General features: G+C 43.7%; 1 protein-coding gene across 33 annotated transcripts in view; it reads right to left on the bottom strand.

Moving 5' to 3' along the window:
* The window catches only part of NRXN1 (neurexin 1), a 675,546-nt gene extending 660,044 nt beyond the window's left edge, over positions 1-15,502 (bottom strand). For 17 of the 33 annotated variants that reach the window (XM_030946726.1, XM_030946733.1, XM_030946739.1 and 14 more), the window contains exon 1: positions 10,065-10,803. In XM_030946726.1, coding sequence (XP_030802586.1) covers positions 10,065-10,803 — 739 coding nt within the window. Of the gene's footprint in view, positions 1-10,064; positions 11,568-15,249; positions 15,397-15,439 lie in introns of those variants that run through there. The other 16 variants (XM_030946729.1, XM_030946748.1, XM_030946751.1 and 13 more) reach the window with 3 other exon arrangements.
* Between the last annotated feature and the right edge of the window lie 1,557 nt (positions 15,503-17,059).

Below are 17,059 nucleotides of genomic sequence, written 5' to 3'. Positions count from 1 at the left end.
TCCGGATGCCAACATGAATTGTGGTTGTCAGTGGATTTGCAAGAATAGGAGGTCAAAACTTCTATCACTTGAACTTTTTGTCACAAGAATTTTCTTTGTTATAAAAACTTGAATAGGAAACAGTTCTCTCAGAACTTCAAACCTCATCCATATTCCGTAACATCTTGAATTTTGAAATTTGTAATGTAGAAAACAAAACCTGTGTTGTACTGTTTATTATTACTGTACAACTTCCTGTAATTCAGGACTCAGTTGTTTAACTGCTACAGAGAAAAAAAAAAAAAAAAAAAAAACAAATTCAAGGCTAACTTCAATCCTAGCTGCTCCTTCAAGTATTTTGGATGGAGAACAGTGACAAAAAAAACCCCAATGAAATTCCTGGAAACTACTATAACCGATACAGTGTTCACAGAAAAGGAGTGGAGATTTGGGCCAACAAAGAAAATGTGATTTGAATATATTTTCTTCTGGTGAACTACCAGGAAGATTCTGATGTTTTTCTCATAATACTTAAGTCAGGAATGTTTTATGTAAGAATGTGAGATCTATATCAGAATTCTTTAGTAAATGTTCAACTAAACCAAACAAATATTTTGTTAATGTTGAATGATAGTCCATAATTTATCTCTGAAAAACTATATATTCTTAAAAAAACCCTTCCAGGTTCTTTGCAATGCAATAATGTTACAGAAATTATTTTTCTGCAATATCACAGGAGAAAAAAAATACAGAGTACCAGCTCCTGGGAAGTTGAGCAACATTCATCTGAGAAGGGGTGTAGAAGAAAGGAACTGATCTGTTCTTAAAAAATATGTTTACAAATCTTTCCTATATCACCCCACAATAGTCTTAAGAACCAATTGACTTACATCTGTGGGTTTCTAAGTTCTATTTTCACCTGTCTCTGCTCTGATAAGAAAAAATGGGAGGAAAAAAAAAGCTAATTCAAAATGCACAACACTAGTAATCTCTCTGTCAGGACCAACATTCCTGGAAACCTCCTGTAGAAATTCCACTGCTTTCCTAAGGCAGGATGTCATGTGAAGCACCAGTCCACCCCAGCAGACTGAAATCACTGAGGATCACTGTGTTAAACACAGCAGTGTGTGCAGCCTGGGAAGGAGCTCCTGTGTCTCACCTGCCTCTCTGACTCCTGGCCCTGGACCTTCCAAGCTCAAGAGTCTGGTTTTACAAACACAAAATGTACAAATTTTTGAAATGTAAAATGTAAGCCTGTTGCTGCGCAACAACCAGTGGAATCCAAGTTTTTTTTATACCACTTGTGTCACACTTGCATGATTCAGAATCAGGGAAGATAACATCTTCAAGGCTGAAGAGCACTTTTTTCCTAGCATTAGGGCCCTATTCTCCCATTTTTATTAACAACTAATATAATCTTTACATCACAAGGCTGTAATTCATTCTAAAGGTATTCATTGTGGCTGTGCCCTAGACACCTATTGTACAAATGCTGACAGGTGTGTGAAGACTCCTGTTGTTACCTTTGGAAACAAAGAAGAATCAAGATAATAAAGAAAATTACAGTATTGAGATACAGATCTTCACTCCATGTCTAGTCACTAATTCTGTCATTTTCTATACACTCATTCAAAAAAAAGAATTTATATTACATATATGCAATCTTTCTCAAGGCATCTTTTCTTGATAGAAATACCTCCTCTGAAAAAAATGTCATTTTTAAATGTTTTTTGTCAAAGCTAAAAAGCACGAAAGAGAAAGAAGATGAACAAGAAGGTCATTCTGCCACGGAAATTGAGTTGTAATTCAGAAATTTGGGAACTGTGATACACATTTCAGGTGCATAGGGTAATGCCAGCGACCTCCTTAATGGCTGTACACATTCACTTAATCATAAAAAGACAGCATGGGGGGAAGAATCGATCAAGTTTCTCTGCCTTTAAGCAATGCAAAGTTCTTTCTCTAGACAAAAATCAAAAAGTCAGATGTTCTCATTTCAAGACTTTGAGCAATGTGCCACAGCCTGAAAGGAATCTGTGACTTGCACACCTGTGTAGCATTTTTGAGGTGTTACACTTACATAGGCAAAATCCACTGTCTCATAGTTTGTAGTGGCAGCAACTGCAAATGTGATTCTGCACCATCCATTTGTTTGGGAAATCAAGTTTTCCCTCAAATCACAGAGAGTCTTACATTTAAGACAAAATTAGTCATATAACTTCACTCTTCCAGCATGGTTCATAAGGCACATATTAAGTTAATGAATAATTATAGTGAAGATGATCATGGCAATAAATATCAGAATTCATGAAAAGTATTTTCTCTATAGACATTCCCAGATGAATACTACAGGCAGAATCAGCAGGTTATTTAATTTGCCCTAGTTCTCTCTGTTTTCATATTCCTACTTGAATAATAAGTTCAGAATCAGCAGGTTATTAGGTTTGCCCTAATTCCAAACTTGAGTCAATGGGACTTCAAATTGACTCCAGTGGAAGATGAAAACAGAACACATTTTCTTCAGATATCTAAAAGGTGCCAAATCTGCTGCTTATTAGGACATAACTGAGTAATTGTAGGCGCCTAATACACTCTATAGCACTAAAGAAATCTAAAATCTCATCACAGAATCCTGTTCTATAGCTGCCAGCTACTTCTGTCTCATTTCTTGACAATCTCAAGGAAGGCAGAACTGAGGCCACCTCTCACTTTCACCTGTCCCAGCACATGTTGCAGTCCAGCCAGCCACAGCACACAGTGTCACCATGCCATTTTAGAAGGTTTTAAGCGTTTCCCCATACAGAGTAACACCTTACCTCACCAGAAGGCTTCAGGTGTCTGCCCATACAGGAAAAACATCATAGCACTTCAGAAGGCTGCAAGCATCTGCCCTTCTTGTTCTTTAGCTCAACCTTTTATATCCCTCATGGTTTATGCATTGCACCTGTGTGCCGTCTGTTCCCTTTGGTGATTGGTCACCTCAGCACTCCATGTCTCGTTGCTTTCAATGCTGATCACCTGCTTTTCACAGCTGTAACCCATTAGGGATGAGGCTCAGCCACAGCCCCACTCCCAATTACCATAAACTGTGTTCCTACATTCACCCTCAGATTTTTCATTGAAAATGGAAGAGAATGAAGCTAAAAAAATTATGTCGTTTTTGACTAGGAGCAAGAGTTCTTCACTCTGCTCAGACATTAAAACCTAGATCCTTTTACAGTAATAAGGAAGACTTTTATACGGGTGTTACGAAGAACTTTCGTGACCATCAGAAGAGCTGAATTGTCAAAGGAGAAGTGGCTGGCAGGTGACAAGCGACATAATTTCCAGTGTCTAGTCAGAACAATGGCAGACATGAACAGACAAAAAAGCAAGAAAACCACACTATTCTGAACACTCAGCTATGGAGAGGCAGGAAGGCCTGCAATTTCAAAGCCAGCTAACAATTATCAGTCCTGTAGACTAAAGTGATTGCACAATAGTAAAGGGAGCTTCAGGTCTTGACTTCCTCTCCTACGTCCCTAATAGAAATTCTGATCTTTCAAGTATCTGATGACCAGGAAAAAAGATCCTACTAAAAGCTCCTGTATGGAGTAGTTTCACTTTACAGAAGGCAAACTGAAAAAGTGGTGTGAACTCGCCGGGGTCGCTGAGAAAGTAATGTCCTATCAAAGCGTATGGGTTTTCCTACTTCATTGCTTCATTAGTTACTGCAGATGTTTTGTTCATTGAAGCACTTATTGATCCTACTGATTCTACTCTGAGATCCAGGAGAATGGCAACACATTTGCATGAACTCACCACATACAACTACTTAGCTTGGCAGAAGAACACTTGAGCTGAAAAACTGAGTTCTGCATACACAACCATATAATCCAGGCTGGTGAAGTGCTTGTGATACACTCAGATACCATCACCACGGTACAGAAGGAGAAACTGCCATTCATGAAAGTGCACATCCTTTGTAAAAGATTAAATTATGATCCCAGCTCAGCACAGAACTAAATAAAGGCAGCAAAGTACTGACTTTGTTAGTCAATTCTATACATAACACCACAATTAAAGGTATGTCTGTTACACCCTAACCATTGAAAGAAGTATATTTGGTCTCTACAATTTAGTCCTCAGGTTCACAGAGATATTGAACACCTCAGAATGTCCTTCACTATTCTGGAATATCATGTTTATGAAGGTACACAAGTTTCAACTACAACACAACAAACTGGACACAGCATTTTTCCAGAAACTAGTATGGTTTCATGCTTTCTACAAGGAACACCAAGCTTTCTGGTAGGTAAAACATCATATTAAATTCACCAAGAGGTGGATGAAGCTTTCTCTTTTAAGTTACCAACCAATTTTTATATGTTTATTAAAAGATGCATCAACCCTCCAAGCTGCATATGTTAATGTTAGCCTCTACATAAAACTATTTCTATCAGGAGCTCATTTTTAATTGTCAGCCTTTTCCCCCATTCCTGTCCATCAGGTCAGTAATGATGAAGGGGTAAAATCCCACAAAGCTATGGCTAGCATTGTTAAAAGACTCACAGAAAGCCAAAGAGCAAGTACATTTGGTCCAAAATGCCTGCAAGCCCTGAAGTGCAATTACATCAAAACACAGACAATTTTAATATCTATTATTTTTAAATTCTGAATGAATATGACCAATCTGACACAAGGTCCTATGGTGCTAGATTCTAGCATATTAGCTGTCTATAATTCACAATATAGATTTAAATTTAACAAGGACCCAGCACCTCAACTAGGTCCAAAGGGAAGCAACAACCTCACTAATTAAATTTTATTTACTTGTAGTACCAAGATCTAGGCTACAAGCATTTGAATATCATCATTTTGAAAGGATTAGTAATACTCAACAAGAAACCTTCTCAGAAGATAATATAAAACAGACTGCCAACTCCTAATTGGCAGTGAAACAGTATTTCAATTCCTGTGATTTTACATGAGGCAGATATTGAAATCAATATCCTATGATACTGAATCCTGGCAAACAAAATACTATATCAAATTTCATTAGGAAAATGACACAAAACTCCCCTTTAAACTGACATAAGGATTGGGTTTTTATATGACCAAATGTGAATGTAACAGATGTAACAGTTCTGAATGACTTTTTGATTGCTTGACTATCTGCTCTCAAGATTGTACTCTGACAACGAAGTCACCATTTCAAAATATTAAATAAAGTGAAATAATGAATGTTAAATTATTTGCATGATTTGTACATATACAGAACCTCAGTGCAATCTACTGGTGCATTTCTAGCCTTCCCTCTAATCCAACATCACCCCAGTGGCCACCGGCACTGACAAGAAATTCAGCATGAAGAAGAAATACAGATCGTGTAGATTTCTGAAGTGTAAATCAAAAAGGCAAGTTTTGTTCACAGTATTTAATAGTCCAAAGTAGATTTAGCTAGGATTCAAGAGGAAAAAAGACCATGGTGACTACTCTGTTAAGAATGACTATTGGCAACGAGTTCAACATCATCTCACTCAAACACACAACTTGCAATAGATAATTAATGCCAAAAGAAGTTCAAATGTTTCATTCAAGACATAAAGAGAACAAAATGGATTAAAATATCAAAAATTTCAAAGAGGTATAAATATTGGATGGCTTTTAAAAAAGTAAACATGCGAAATGAAATACAACAAAGACTGATGCAGTATATTCAGAACCCAAACAAACAAATCTAAGTGCTGGCTAGGCTGAGACATCTGGAACTGACTTCCTCAAAAATAACTTTCACAGTTCAAAACATAGCTGGCATCAACTTCTGAATATCTGACAAGGAAGAGTATCTCTTACAGTGAACAGCTGCCTGAACATTTTTCTCACAAACCAGAAACTCAGTGGAACAGCTAAAATACATGTTAGGAATAGTTTGAATTCACAGAGCAATTGCCTGGATAGATGCTAATATTGAGGTAAGTAGGGAAGCTATATTTTAAAACGATAAAGGATCCTGTCTGCAACTTTTCCAAGCCACTAGAGATATAGAAAAGCAGAAAGGCATGGAGTGACAAGAAGCTAGCATCAGTGAGAAACTTTCCCCAACTCAATGCACCTGTGGATTTTCCTACCTCTTTTAGAACTGCCTGCTTGCTTTCTCAGACAGGACACTGGACAAGGCATTTTTTATATAAATTAGGATGAAAGGAAAATAATACTTTTTTTTTTTTGGTCTGAAGTCAGAAGGTCACTATTTTAGTCATTTAATAGGCAAAATAGAGAGGTGTTTTTTTGTTTTGACATTTTAACCTAAGGAGAAAAATTACAAGAAGAATATGGAGGTTCACTGTTATGAATAATGTATTCTCCTTACCTTCTAGGAACTTGACTTAATGCACTAAAAATTTGACTTTAAAGTATATATTTTTAATAAAAATCTCTCCCTATCATAGGATCAAGCCATAACAATTTGAGTAATTTCAGGAAATATTGTAATTTTCACCTAATAGAAGGTTGAATTGTATGTCAAAAACTTAACAGAAAACTGACATTGCAGTCAGGGTCTATTTCAATGCTACTCTTATTCCTAATAAAATTCATTATAATTTTGTGTATTTTTTCCTTCTACTGAATCACTATTATTATGTGGACTAATATACACTTGCCTTTTTCAGTACAAAGCAGAGATTTTATCTTTTAGAAGGCTCTTGTACTGTTTTTATTCATGGGCCTATCAGCCAGAGAACTGCTAGAGATCATATTTTTCTTTGCTATGGACTGCACATCCTTGACACTTAAGCAGAATTCCAGTCCTTTTTCTCTGATTTATGCCAATTCTCCCACTGAAGAGAACTTAGATCCTACTGGAACAAAAGGAATGACTGAATGGTTCCTTCCTAACTTGCCCTGTTCTCCCAGTGGTGTAGTTCATAAAACATAAATGAAGCTACTCCTGATTTAGACAGGTATAAAACCAGTTAAGCCTACTAGAAATAATTTATATTACTATAATTTATATTATTATATTACTGAAAATAATTTAAATTACTATTTTTTTGTTAAAAAAAAGAAAAAAAGAAAAAACCCAACAGAACAAAAAAATCCAACCCAAAACTTGGTTGAACTTCATTCTTACAAAAAAAAAAATTACTTCAGGGATCATTAATAACCTTTTCAAAGATGAAAATCTGGGGAAAAAAACCCACCAGATTTTCTCCTGAAAATGACTAAATTTGTATTTAAAATGGCATCTTAAGAATTGAAACGTTGACTCTAAATTTATTACTTTTTAATTCCTAAATGTGCAATCAGGGTAGAAAATTTTGAAAAGGTTTTCTTTGTTGTTGTTGGTATTAATTCCTACACTCCTCATTACACTGAGGAAATCTGTGTTTTAACAGACTGCAGAGATATAGAAAAACAACAAATCCAAGGCAAAAAAAAAAATTATATATTGTTAAAAAATCCAAGGAGAAAGAATTTAATCACCATCTTTCACCTTTAAAGAAAAGGTATCAACTAGGACATGTGGCTACAATTTCAGATAAAAATGGAAAGTTGGGGGGGTCTTCCTACCTAAAACCATTTTTAAACAAAAACCAAAACAAGGGTATGAGTGAAAACCCAAAAGACCCCTGCAGATAATTGCAGCCTGAGATGATCCTCTAGCAATGGCAATGTCTTTCTAAGGCTTGTGGGAAATTTACACATTCTGGGAACAAAAGATCAAAGTTCAACAGCTTAATGTCTATGTTGGCTACAAAAACTAAAGAACACAAGCCAAGGTTTCTTTCTTGGCAGATACAAAGGCTTTACTCATCCTTCTGCCTTTTCTGTTTCTTAGAATATTAAATAATTTACAACAGTTCAATATCTTTGCTGGCACATATGAGTAACTTCGAATCCCTTCATCAAAACTTGACTGATGGAAGTGTCAGCTGCTACCTTCTCTCAATTAACAGGTATAAACTGCAATGTAGTTCCATTTATGTTGCTGTCAGGGCAAACGTTGCATCCTGTTTCAAATGAAATCAGAATCTGAATACTTTCTGTTAAAATTATAAGCTTTGCTATTATTTTATAAGGCTTCTTAGTAGTCAAGGGACATGTGAGGAGAATCTTGATGCCACTGACGCCTACTGTAAAATCACTAGCACTTTCATGAAGTCAGCATTTTACCTTAATTTGAAGGGGATTCTAAATGTTATTTTGAGTATTATCTTAAAAATTCCATACAATTTTCACTAAATATAAATATGTGCATGTATTTCTCTAAAATTTTATCTAAACGTAAAAATGTTCCTTAAAAATAGCCACTGAACCTATTATTATGTAAAGGCAATAATTTATCTGACTGATACTACATGCAATCACATGAACTCTTTCACATAAGTATTACATATGCAAAATAACTTCAAATAAATAAACTATGTTTCAGTGTAAAGGGCATATAAATGTAAAATAATATTAATAGTATTTAAAATACCATTATTGCTTTAACAAAGCTGTTACACCTCATAATTTTCTTTTTCTTTATAATAGGGCCTAACTCAGAGATGCTAAGACAACTCAATATTGTACCTATATATTATGTAGTATCATATATTAAAAATTGACAACCAAATACTAAATCAATTGAGAGGGTTTACCTAATAGAAAAGATATTTCAGTTTCTAGGAATGGGTGCAATTGAAACTACAAATGACTAATTTTCTGAAAGTATTATTTGCTCCTATACAAAATTATTTAAAGTGTTAATTTGGTTTGAATTTTTCACAAATGGCAGATGAGAGATAAACAGCTGATAAAGTAAACAGGATGCAGAATGACTGTAGCATTTTGAGTATTGACACTAAGGACAGAAGGTGTTACATAATAAAGCACAGTCACAAATGATGTTTTCTTTCTTATAATGTGTGAAATCTGATAGAAATGCTAAAGGCAAATTATTCAGCCATAAATGTCATGCAGCCACTCAGTGAAGATGTTAATTTGGCCTTGATAATATCTTATTCATATTTACCTTTTACATTTTAAACTTAGGTCATTGCTCTTCAATTTTGACATGATAATATTTTCCCTTGATACATTTACTCTTATTTCATTTATACACCTTCACGTCCTGCTCTAGGTACACAACATACATAATTTCTATGCCTAAGGAGCTGCAAGCAATGGTACATTTACTAACAAAATAATAAAAACAAGAGTCCTGCATGCATCTGCAAAGAAAACGTTCACATTCTTTCCATTTGCCAAAAATAATGGGGACTGAATATGAATCATATTTTACCCAGTGATTTATTTGTAGATGAGATTAAGGAAACTGCTGTTTTTCTAGATTCCCTCTTCCTTGGTAAAACTACTCAGTCATTTTGTGGTCTTGGAGTATGTACTTCCCCCTTGCCCTTTTGTGTTCTCCCTGTCTAACTGGCATGGTGAATTGCTGAATATGTTGCAAAGCAGTACCCTTCGCATTCATGTAAAAACATAATCCTCTGTTTAATCCCCTTCCTCCCCAGCCACAATTTAAGGAATTCACAAATAAATCACTGATTTTATTTCAATGACACAGCAGAGGCAAATACAAAGTGGACTCTGGGTCTCCTCTACCCTACAAAACCAAGCCCAGGTCACCTTTGCACTTAATCCAGTTAAATTATGCCCAGCATCAATTTCCCTGCTCCCCAAACTAATTACCACCAGCTGCTTGTCATAGGCATGCACGTTCCCTCCCTCAGCTCCCAGCGAGCGTGGTTCTAGCCACCCTCTGCCATCTGGGTGACACCTGGTACCCAGCACCCATCTCTCCTTTACCCAAAACAACCCGAAATCACAGGAAGATGCTCAGATAACATCCTCTTCCTCCTCTCACCCATCCTTGCAGAGAACAGAAGAGTGATGGCACCATGGTTGGCCACAGAGACACATGGAAGACATGGAGGAGAAGGTGGGGAAGAGGGGAGCCGGGGACATAGTGGGAAGGGAGGGGAGGGAGGAAGATCCACTCATACAGATGAAACTTCATGCAGGCCTAGCCTCTGACCCGTCCCCTCCACGGAGCGATGGGGAGGGGGGCGATGGGGCGAGCTGAGATGGCCCCTTACCTTCACTGCAGTCCTTCCCTCGGAAGCCCGTTTGGGAGCAGTCGCAGACGGCCTGGTCGTTGAGCACCGAGCAGACGCCCCCATTGAGGCAGACGTCGTCCCTGGCGCACAGCCGGCTCTGCTCATCATCCAGCCGCACCTCCTGGCTCTCCAGCGGCGACGCCTGCGTATAGTTCACCCGCACGTCTGTTATCCAGCCCTTGAATGGCTCCCGGTCCTTGACGGAGGAGAGCGTCAGCTTTAGCGTCGCCGACCGCAGCTCCGGCGGGAGCCCTCCTAGGAAGAGCCCGCTGAAGACAGTCATGTCCCGCCGTTTGGACTTCACCTCCACCCACTTGGCCTCTGCTCGGTCAATGATCAGCGTCGTGTTCTTGAAGTGGCGGCGGATGACAACGGCGTGCCAGCGGTTGTCGTTGACCGCCGTGTCCGAGAGCAGGGTGGCGGGCTCGGCGCAGAAGATGGAGAAGCTGAGCTGTAGCCGCCCTCCCTGGGTGAGGATGAGCTCCAGGAAGTCACAGAAACCCTCGTCATCAAAGTAGAGCACCAGCCCGCTGGAGCTGCGCGTCTTCATGTTGAAGCTCATTTCGCTCTCGCAGCAGGCGTTCCACTTGGGGAAGCGGGTCCACTGGCCCTCCGCACCTGGGAACTCCAGCCCGCTGCCCAGCTCAGCCCAGCAGCCCAGCAGTAGGGCCAGCCAGAGCAGCAGGCAGCCCCCGCGCCGCACCAGCACCGCCCCCATCCTGCGCGGCCTGGGGCGGGTGAGCGGGGCGGCAGGGCTGGCGGGGGGCGGCACCGGGGCCCCGGCGGCAGACAGGGTAAAATCTTGCCGGGCGCAGGCCGCGCTGGAAACTTTGGGCACGCTCACCCCCGCCCCGGGTGCGGGGGTCACTGTGGGAGACTCCCCGGGGCGGGGGGCTGCAGCTGCCCCACGGGATGGGGTTGGGCACAAGATGGTGCCAGGGGCCACCGGAGGGGACCCGCAGTCGGAGTAAGGCGCCGTTGGGTCTCTTCACTGGCCGGCCACGCTCTGCAAAAGGTGTCCAGGGGTGGGTGAGTCAGCAGAAATTTTCCCCAAAGCCAACATTACCAAACCGGGAAAAAAACCAAGATCAGTGGCAAAACTCTCCTCCAAGTGGATCCACCAGCTCGGCAAGGCTGTAGCAATATCCTGGCACATGCGCGCCTCTTTTTACATCCTCTCCACCAGCTGTAGTTTCCCAGGAAGCCAATTATGGATCCCAACACTGCCTCCCTAGGATGGATCCTCTTGTCATATCACAGCCTGTCTGCCATGGTGCTGGAGCAGCGTCAGCAGACGACAGGACTCATCGCTCGTGGTTGCTTGAGCTGCCTCAATCCCAACGGGGTTGAAACCCAGAAGCTGTCAAACAGCCAAGTGGCCACTTGACATGCAAAGCCTGGCAGTTCCTCTTCTCTTTGCTTGAAAAAGGCCAAGGCTAAGATCCAGGGGGGTGATTTTCCTTTATTGTTTTTGTTTCCAATCTGCAAGGAATTGAAACAGAATAATAAGAAATGACAACTAATAACATGTTGAATCACAAAGTTGATCAATAGTGAATGTTTGTGATTATTTTTTCATTTTGACTGGTGTTGGGCATTAGGAAAATGCTGCTGTAATTTTCAAGTTACTGAGAAATTGAAATGGGTTGCAGCGCTAAACACAAATCTCAACATATATGTTCATACTAGATTACATTTTTATGGTATAATCTAAATGTAAACTACTTACCTTTCCAAAACTTTCAAATATTTCAGTAGTGCATTTTATTCTTACAAGAACAACGTTAAACTGAAAAGATGGTGTCTATTGGTCAATATATTTTATTTTAATTTATTTTTGAAAACACCATCACCTGTGAAGCTACAAGCTCCTAGTCATACAGATAATGCTACCAAGCCCAGTTCTGGTTGTTTCTAATACAGGTCAAAAAAATAAAGCTCCCAGCAGGAACTGACAAGCTCCACCACACATGGCACACCTACTGGTTTATTTTTCCTGGGGAGAGCAAGAACTGCAATAGTTTCTTAAATAGCTTTTTGAATATTTTTTTTTAATGTTTTTGAAAACATTTTCTTTTTTCTGCTACCTGGTTTCCTCTGGGGCTGATATTTTCTGCTATAGCAGGGAAAATCCAATTCAAGCCAGCTCTGATGTTGACATTATTCACAATGCAGATCAGCTAATCCCAGGTGTTAGTCCTCTGAAATTGGTTGCAGTATTTTATGTATATTTACTCAGCTGCCCTTATTTAAGGGAACAAGGAGAGAATAGCTCCTCTGTTTTCAAATTATATATATTCCACAGTTCACCCTTATCCTCTGAAGAGGTCTCTACATCCAAAATGTTTCAGTGGAGAGGCTGCTTTTCTGCCCCAGAGCTGCTGTATCTTTTCTGGAAGCTGTGTATTAGCAGATCTCTCCTGATGGAGGAGAGGATCTCCAACACCTCCCTCACTCATCGCTTCCCCTTCCCCTCCCTTACATTTCTTTGCCAGCAGCACTTAGGCAGGCACAATAGCATGGCCAGAGCTGCTGCCAAGCCCTCTTCTAGGCTGGGGTGTGTGTGTGTGTGTGTGTGTGTGTGTGTGTGTGTGTGCATGCGTGTGTGGGGAGAGGAGGCAGAGATGACCCTGCCAGGGAGAAATGTTTTAAAAACAGGCACACACCTCAGCTGCCTGCACCTGACACGTTCAGAGCTGCTAAGTCACCTCCTACTCTCTCTATATTTAATTTCATTCCTCTAAATGTCAACACGATTATTTTTATTATTTGCCACACGTGAGATGGGCAAGAGCAGCAAAAGGGAGAAGGGAAGAAACCCCCCCAAACTTCGCGGGCAGAAACCAGGCGTGCCCACCAGCATCAGGCAGACCCCAGGTTTTCCCCACGCCCTCCCTGCCCCTCGGCAGGAGCCACCTCTGGCAACGCCGCTACCAGCCGAGGCATTTTCCGGGAGCCCCCGCATCCTCTCCCCGCTCCCCAAAGGGCCCTCCGGGGCGCGGCGGTGCCCGCGGGCTGGGGCGCCGCTGGCTTGCGGCACGGCGCCGAGCGGCCGCTCCCGCTTCAGCACCCGGAACAGCTCCGCCCTGCGCGGCCCGACGGGGCGGCGGCGCCGCTGCCCGCGCCCGCCCCGACCGGAGCGGAGCGACCCGCCGGGGGCTGCGCTCCGGGGGGAGCCCGAGGGGAGCCCGGGCGGCCGCGCTCCGGGGCGGGCACGGGGGGCCGCGCTTCGGGGGGAGCCCGGGGGGGACATCCAGTGCGGGCAGGGGATGTGCGGGCGGCCGCGGGGCCCCGCTGCGGCGGAGGGGAAGGAGGCGGTGATGGAGAGGGTTTGGGGTGGGTGGGGGGTGCGGGGAGCCGGGTGCTGGCTGGCGGTGTGAGACACGGCGTGCGTGCCCGGGGACAATGACACGGAGGGAGGGGGCTGTGTGCGAGGGGTGATGAGTGGGGGAAAGGGGAGGTTTGAGGAGACGGGGGGTGTGTGTGTGTGTGTGTGTGTGTGTGTGTGTGTGTGTGTTCACGGGGGTTACAGGGACTGGGCTGGCCCCCGGGGGAAGGGTCGGTGGGGAGGGAATGCGGGAGGCGCGGCGGGGAGGGGAGAGGGGCGCAAGGTGCGCGGGGCGGGCGCCGCGGCTGCGGGCGGAGCGGGGCGAAGGAAGGGAAGGGGTTTGCGCCTCCGTGCGAGGGGCGCGGGAGCGGGAGGGTGCCGGGAGCCCGTGGTGTCTGCCAGGGGTGGGGAGGAGGGTGGGGGAGCCAGGCAAGGACGCGGTGCGAGTGTGAGTGTGTGCGCGCGTGTGTGCGCGGCCGCCGTGCGTGCCAGAGCGATCCCTACAGGTGTCCGCGGAGAGAGCCGCGCGGGGATCCCACCTCGAGAGCATCCCTATCCCTGCCCGCTGCCTGCCGCTGGCTGCAGCGCCTGCCTGCCCCCTCACTCACTCACACACACACACACAGCAGCGGCGGCGAGAGGGGGGAAGAGAAAGGAAAAAGAAGGAAAAAAAAAGAGGGAAAAAAAAAAAAAAAGGAAATACGAAAAGACAGAGAGGTGGAAAAACTGTAAAAGAAAGGAGAAAAACCCAAGGAAAAAATAGCCCAGCAAACAATTGCTTATTTATTACTGCCGGTGTAATTCACACATTGCCAATAAACAGCACAGTCTTGTCTAGTCATTTCCAAGGCAGAGGGACACTTTCATTCTCTGAAGATGACAATTTATTGATATATATCTATCTATGCATCTATCTATCTCAAATGGCTCTTAAGCACCAGGCGTCCCTCCCAGCAATGTATCCATGAACACGCACATATGTAGCGAGAAATAGGCACAAACGGATATAAATGTAGCTATTGCATTCAGAACCTCGCCAGTGAATTCATGTGCTTCTCCCACCCCTTTACAACCATTTTTTATTCTTCAAAAATTATGATTTAGTCACAGGTGCCCCGATTGAGCCTTTTCAAATTAGAAAAAGAGAGAGAGAGAGACACCCATAGGTCAATAAATCCTTAATAAATGCCAGGTCGGTTGGCATGCACAATCCTTGGCAGAATCCTTATTGTATGAAATACAGTGCATTGTCTCTGGGTGCGGGGAAGACCAGAGTTCACAAATTACTGGATGAAATAAAAGGATCTGAAAAACAACCTTGCTGCAGCCAAAGGGAGAAGCGCTCTAATTCAAAAGCAGACTTAACAGCATCATTAATCTTTTCCTTTCATTTCTACGTAATTTCTAGAATCAAATTCTTTCCAAAGCGGCTGGAATCATCGATTTTGCTCCCCTTCCAGTCTGCAGATGTCTTTATTTCAATATGCTTATGATATAATTTCTACCCCTTCAAAAATGCACACCATCAGCAGGAACCTAAACAGTTTCAAACACATATAGAAGAAGCCGAGTGCCCTCTTTCTTCTGACACACAATAGAAAACGTCCCAAATTATCAATGCACTTCCCGCACAAGCCCCTCGTCTCTTTCAGACCGCCGCCGATAAAGAACAACAATATTGCGATATCCCATCGCTGCCCCGGCTCCGCGTTTCACCACGGCACCTCACGCCAGGGAGAACATGCAGCAGATTGATTTTATCGCTCAAGTCTCGCAGACCCCCTCTCCCCTCCTCCCCCCCGCCTCGGCAAGGGGCAATAAATCACCGCATCCAACCTTTAACTTACACCTCCGCTCCACCATCTCCTCTCCTCGCCATCCACCTCTCCACAACGCCGCACGCAAACCCACCAGCCTCTCGCTCCGCCGCCGCCACCACCACCACCACCACCACCGGCTCCGCCGCGGCGGAGCAGGGCTGGTCCTCCGCGGCGCCGCTCCGCCCGCGCTGCGGGCGCGCCTTTACCTGCGCGGGGGCCGCGGGGCCGGGGCCGGGCCGGGCCGGGCGCGGCTGCGGGGCTGCCTCTGCCGCTCGCCGATCGAGCGGAGCCGAGCGGAGCGGAGCGGGCGCTGCTGCGGGTGCGCGGCGGCGGCGGCGGCGGCGGCGGCAGCGGGCGGGGGCGGCCGCCGGGAGCGGGGGGCGGCACCGCCGCGTGACGCCGCCGCGCCCGTCTGCCCGCCGGGGGCGGCACCGTGCGCGCTGCGGACCCCGCCCCGGCCCGGCCCGGCCCGCCCGGACCGGCACCGGCACCGCGGCACCGGCACGGATGGAGGGACCGCGCGGGAGTGGCTGCGCCGGGCGGTACCGGGAGAAGCGCACGCTGCTGCCGGCTGATGGCTGGGGAGGGTCGGAGGGGTCGTATGGGCAGAGGGAGAGGTGCTGCAGCGCTGGTGCAACACGGCCCAGAGGGAGCTGGCGGCTTCCCGGGCAAAGCTCTTCTTTCTTTGCGTGGGGGATTCTTTTGTTGGTGGTTTTAGTTTGGAGAGGGTTGGTTGGTTGGTTGGTTGGTTGGTTTTTTTGTTAGTGTTTTGGTGGAACTACTACTACTACTACTAATTATCATCATCATCATCATCTTTATTATCATTATCATCATGTCATCTTTTTTTACGCCCCGCAACTGAGGTTTTCTGAATTCTGCACAGCCTGTGGAAAATGGAGGTGTAATCTCATAAGAAGAGCACACCCAAGGACAGGTCTACCACAACCACAGGAGAAATGATTGGGAAAGCCATTTTCCAGTGTCAAACCTGCCTGACTCTGTGTTGTCTCCAAATGACAGTGAACTGTTAAAGTCCAGGCTTCTCAAGATTTTTGGGTTTCATGGAATGGGAAGCATTTGATTGTGCCAAACCTTTTCTCTGTCTGTTGGCCTTCTAACTTAGTACCTGTGGCCTACAGAAAAGTGAAGAATTGATTGTAAGGGATTTGCATGAAGCCTTAGCCAAGGTCCTGGCAACTTTTGAACACACAGAATGTTTGTCACACCGAGGGTCAGAAGAGCACTCCACTATGGGGCATGGCACAATTCTTTGAGAATGGTCTGTGCAATTATATTTTTTTCATATCTGGGGTGTGAACACAGCAACTTAGTTTTGAGCTGAAACTTCAGAAATAAGCATAAATAAAAAGCTTTTCTCCCATTTCAGTCCCAGTGGAGTTAGCTTTATAGGTTTATTTTTTCTTCATGAGATGGGTTTCCTCACAGTTGACAAGTTTGATGAGGTAACCAAGCAACATGTTAAGTAATGAGAAGAAAGCTTCCCAGATGTGCAATGTATCTTCAGTGCTTAGAGCATAATCAGACATTCCTTTTGTTCAGCCAACTGATATCCACATCCAGTTAATTTCAAACAGAGGGAGGATTTCTCTTGATAATTCTAGTAACTTGACCCCTTCAAGCAGTGCAAGGAGCAAATAACTCTTCTGCTATGAAAAGCAGATAAATTGTAGGCTGAAACATGATAAGTGATACACATTTTTAAAGAAGCAAAGTTGTAACTTGATAGTAGTATTTAGTGTACGTATATATATACAGATATATATTCATATATATATGTGTGTATACATATATACATATATATA

Source organism: Camarhynchus parvulus, chromosome 3 (genome assembly GCF_901933205.1).
Source record: "Camarhynchus parvulus chromosome 3, STF_HiC, whole genome shotgun sequence".
In the NCBI taxonomy this organism is placed as follows: Eukaryota; Metazoa; Chordata; class Aves; order Passeriformes; family Thraupidae; genus Camarhynchus; species Camarhynchus parvulus.
Note: the sequence above shows the minus strand (reverse complement) of the source record. Positions and strands in the feature narration are given on the sequence as shown.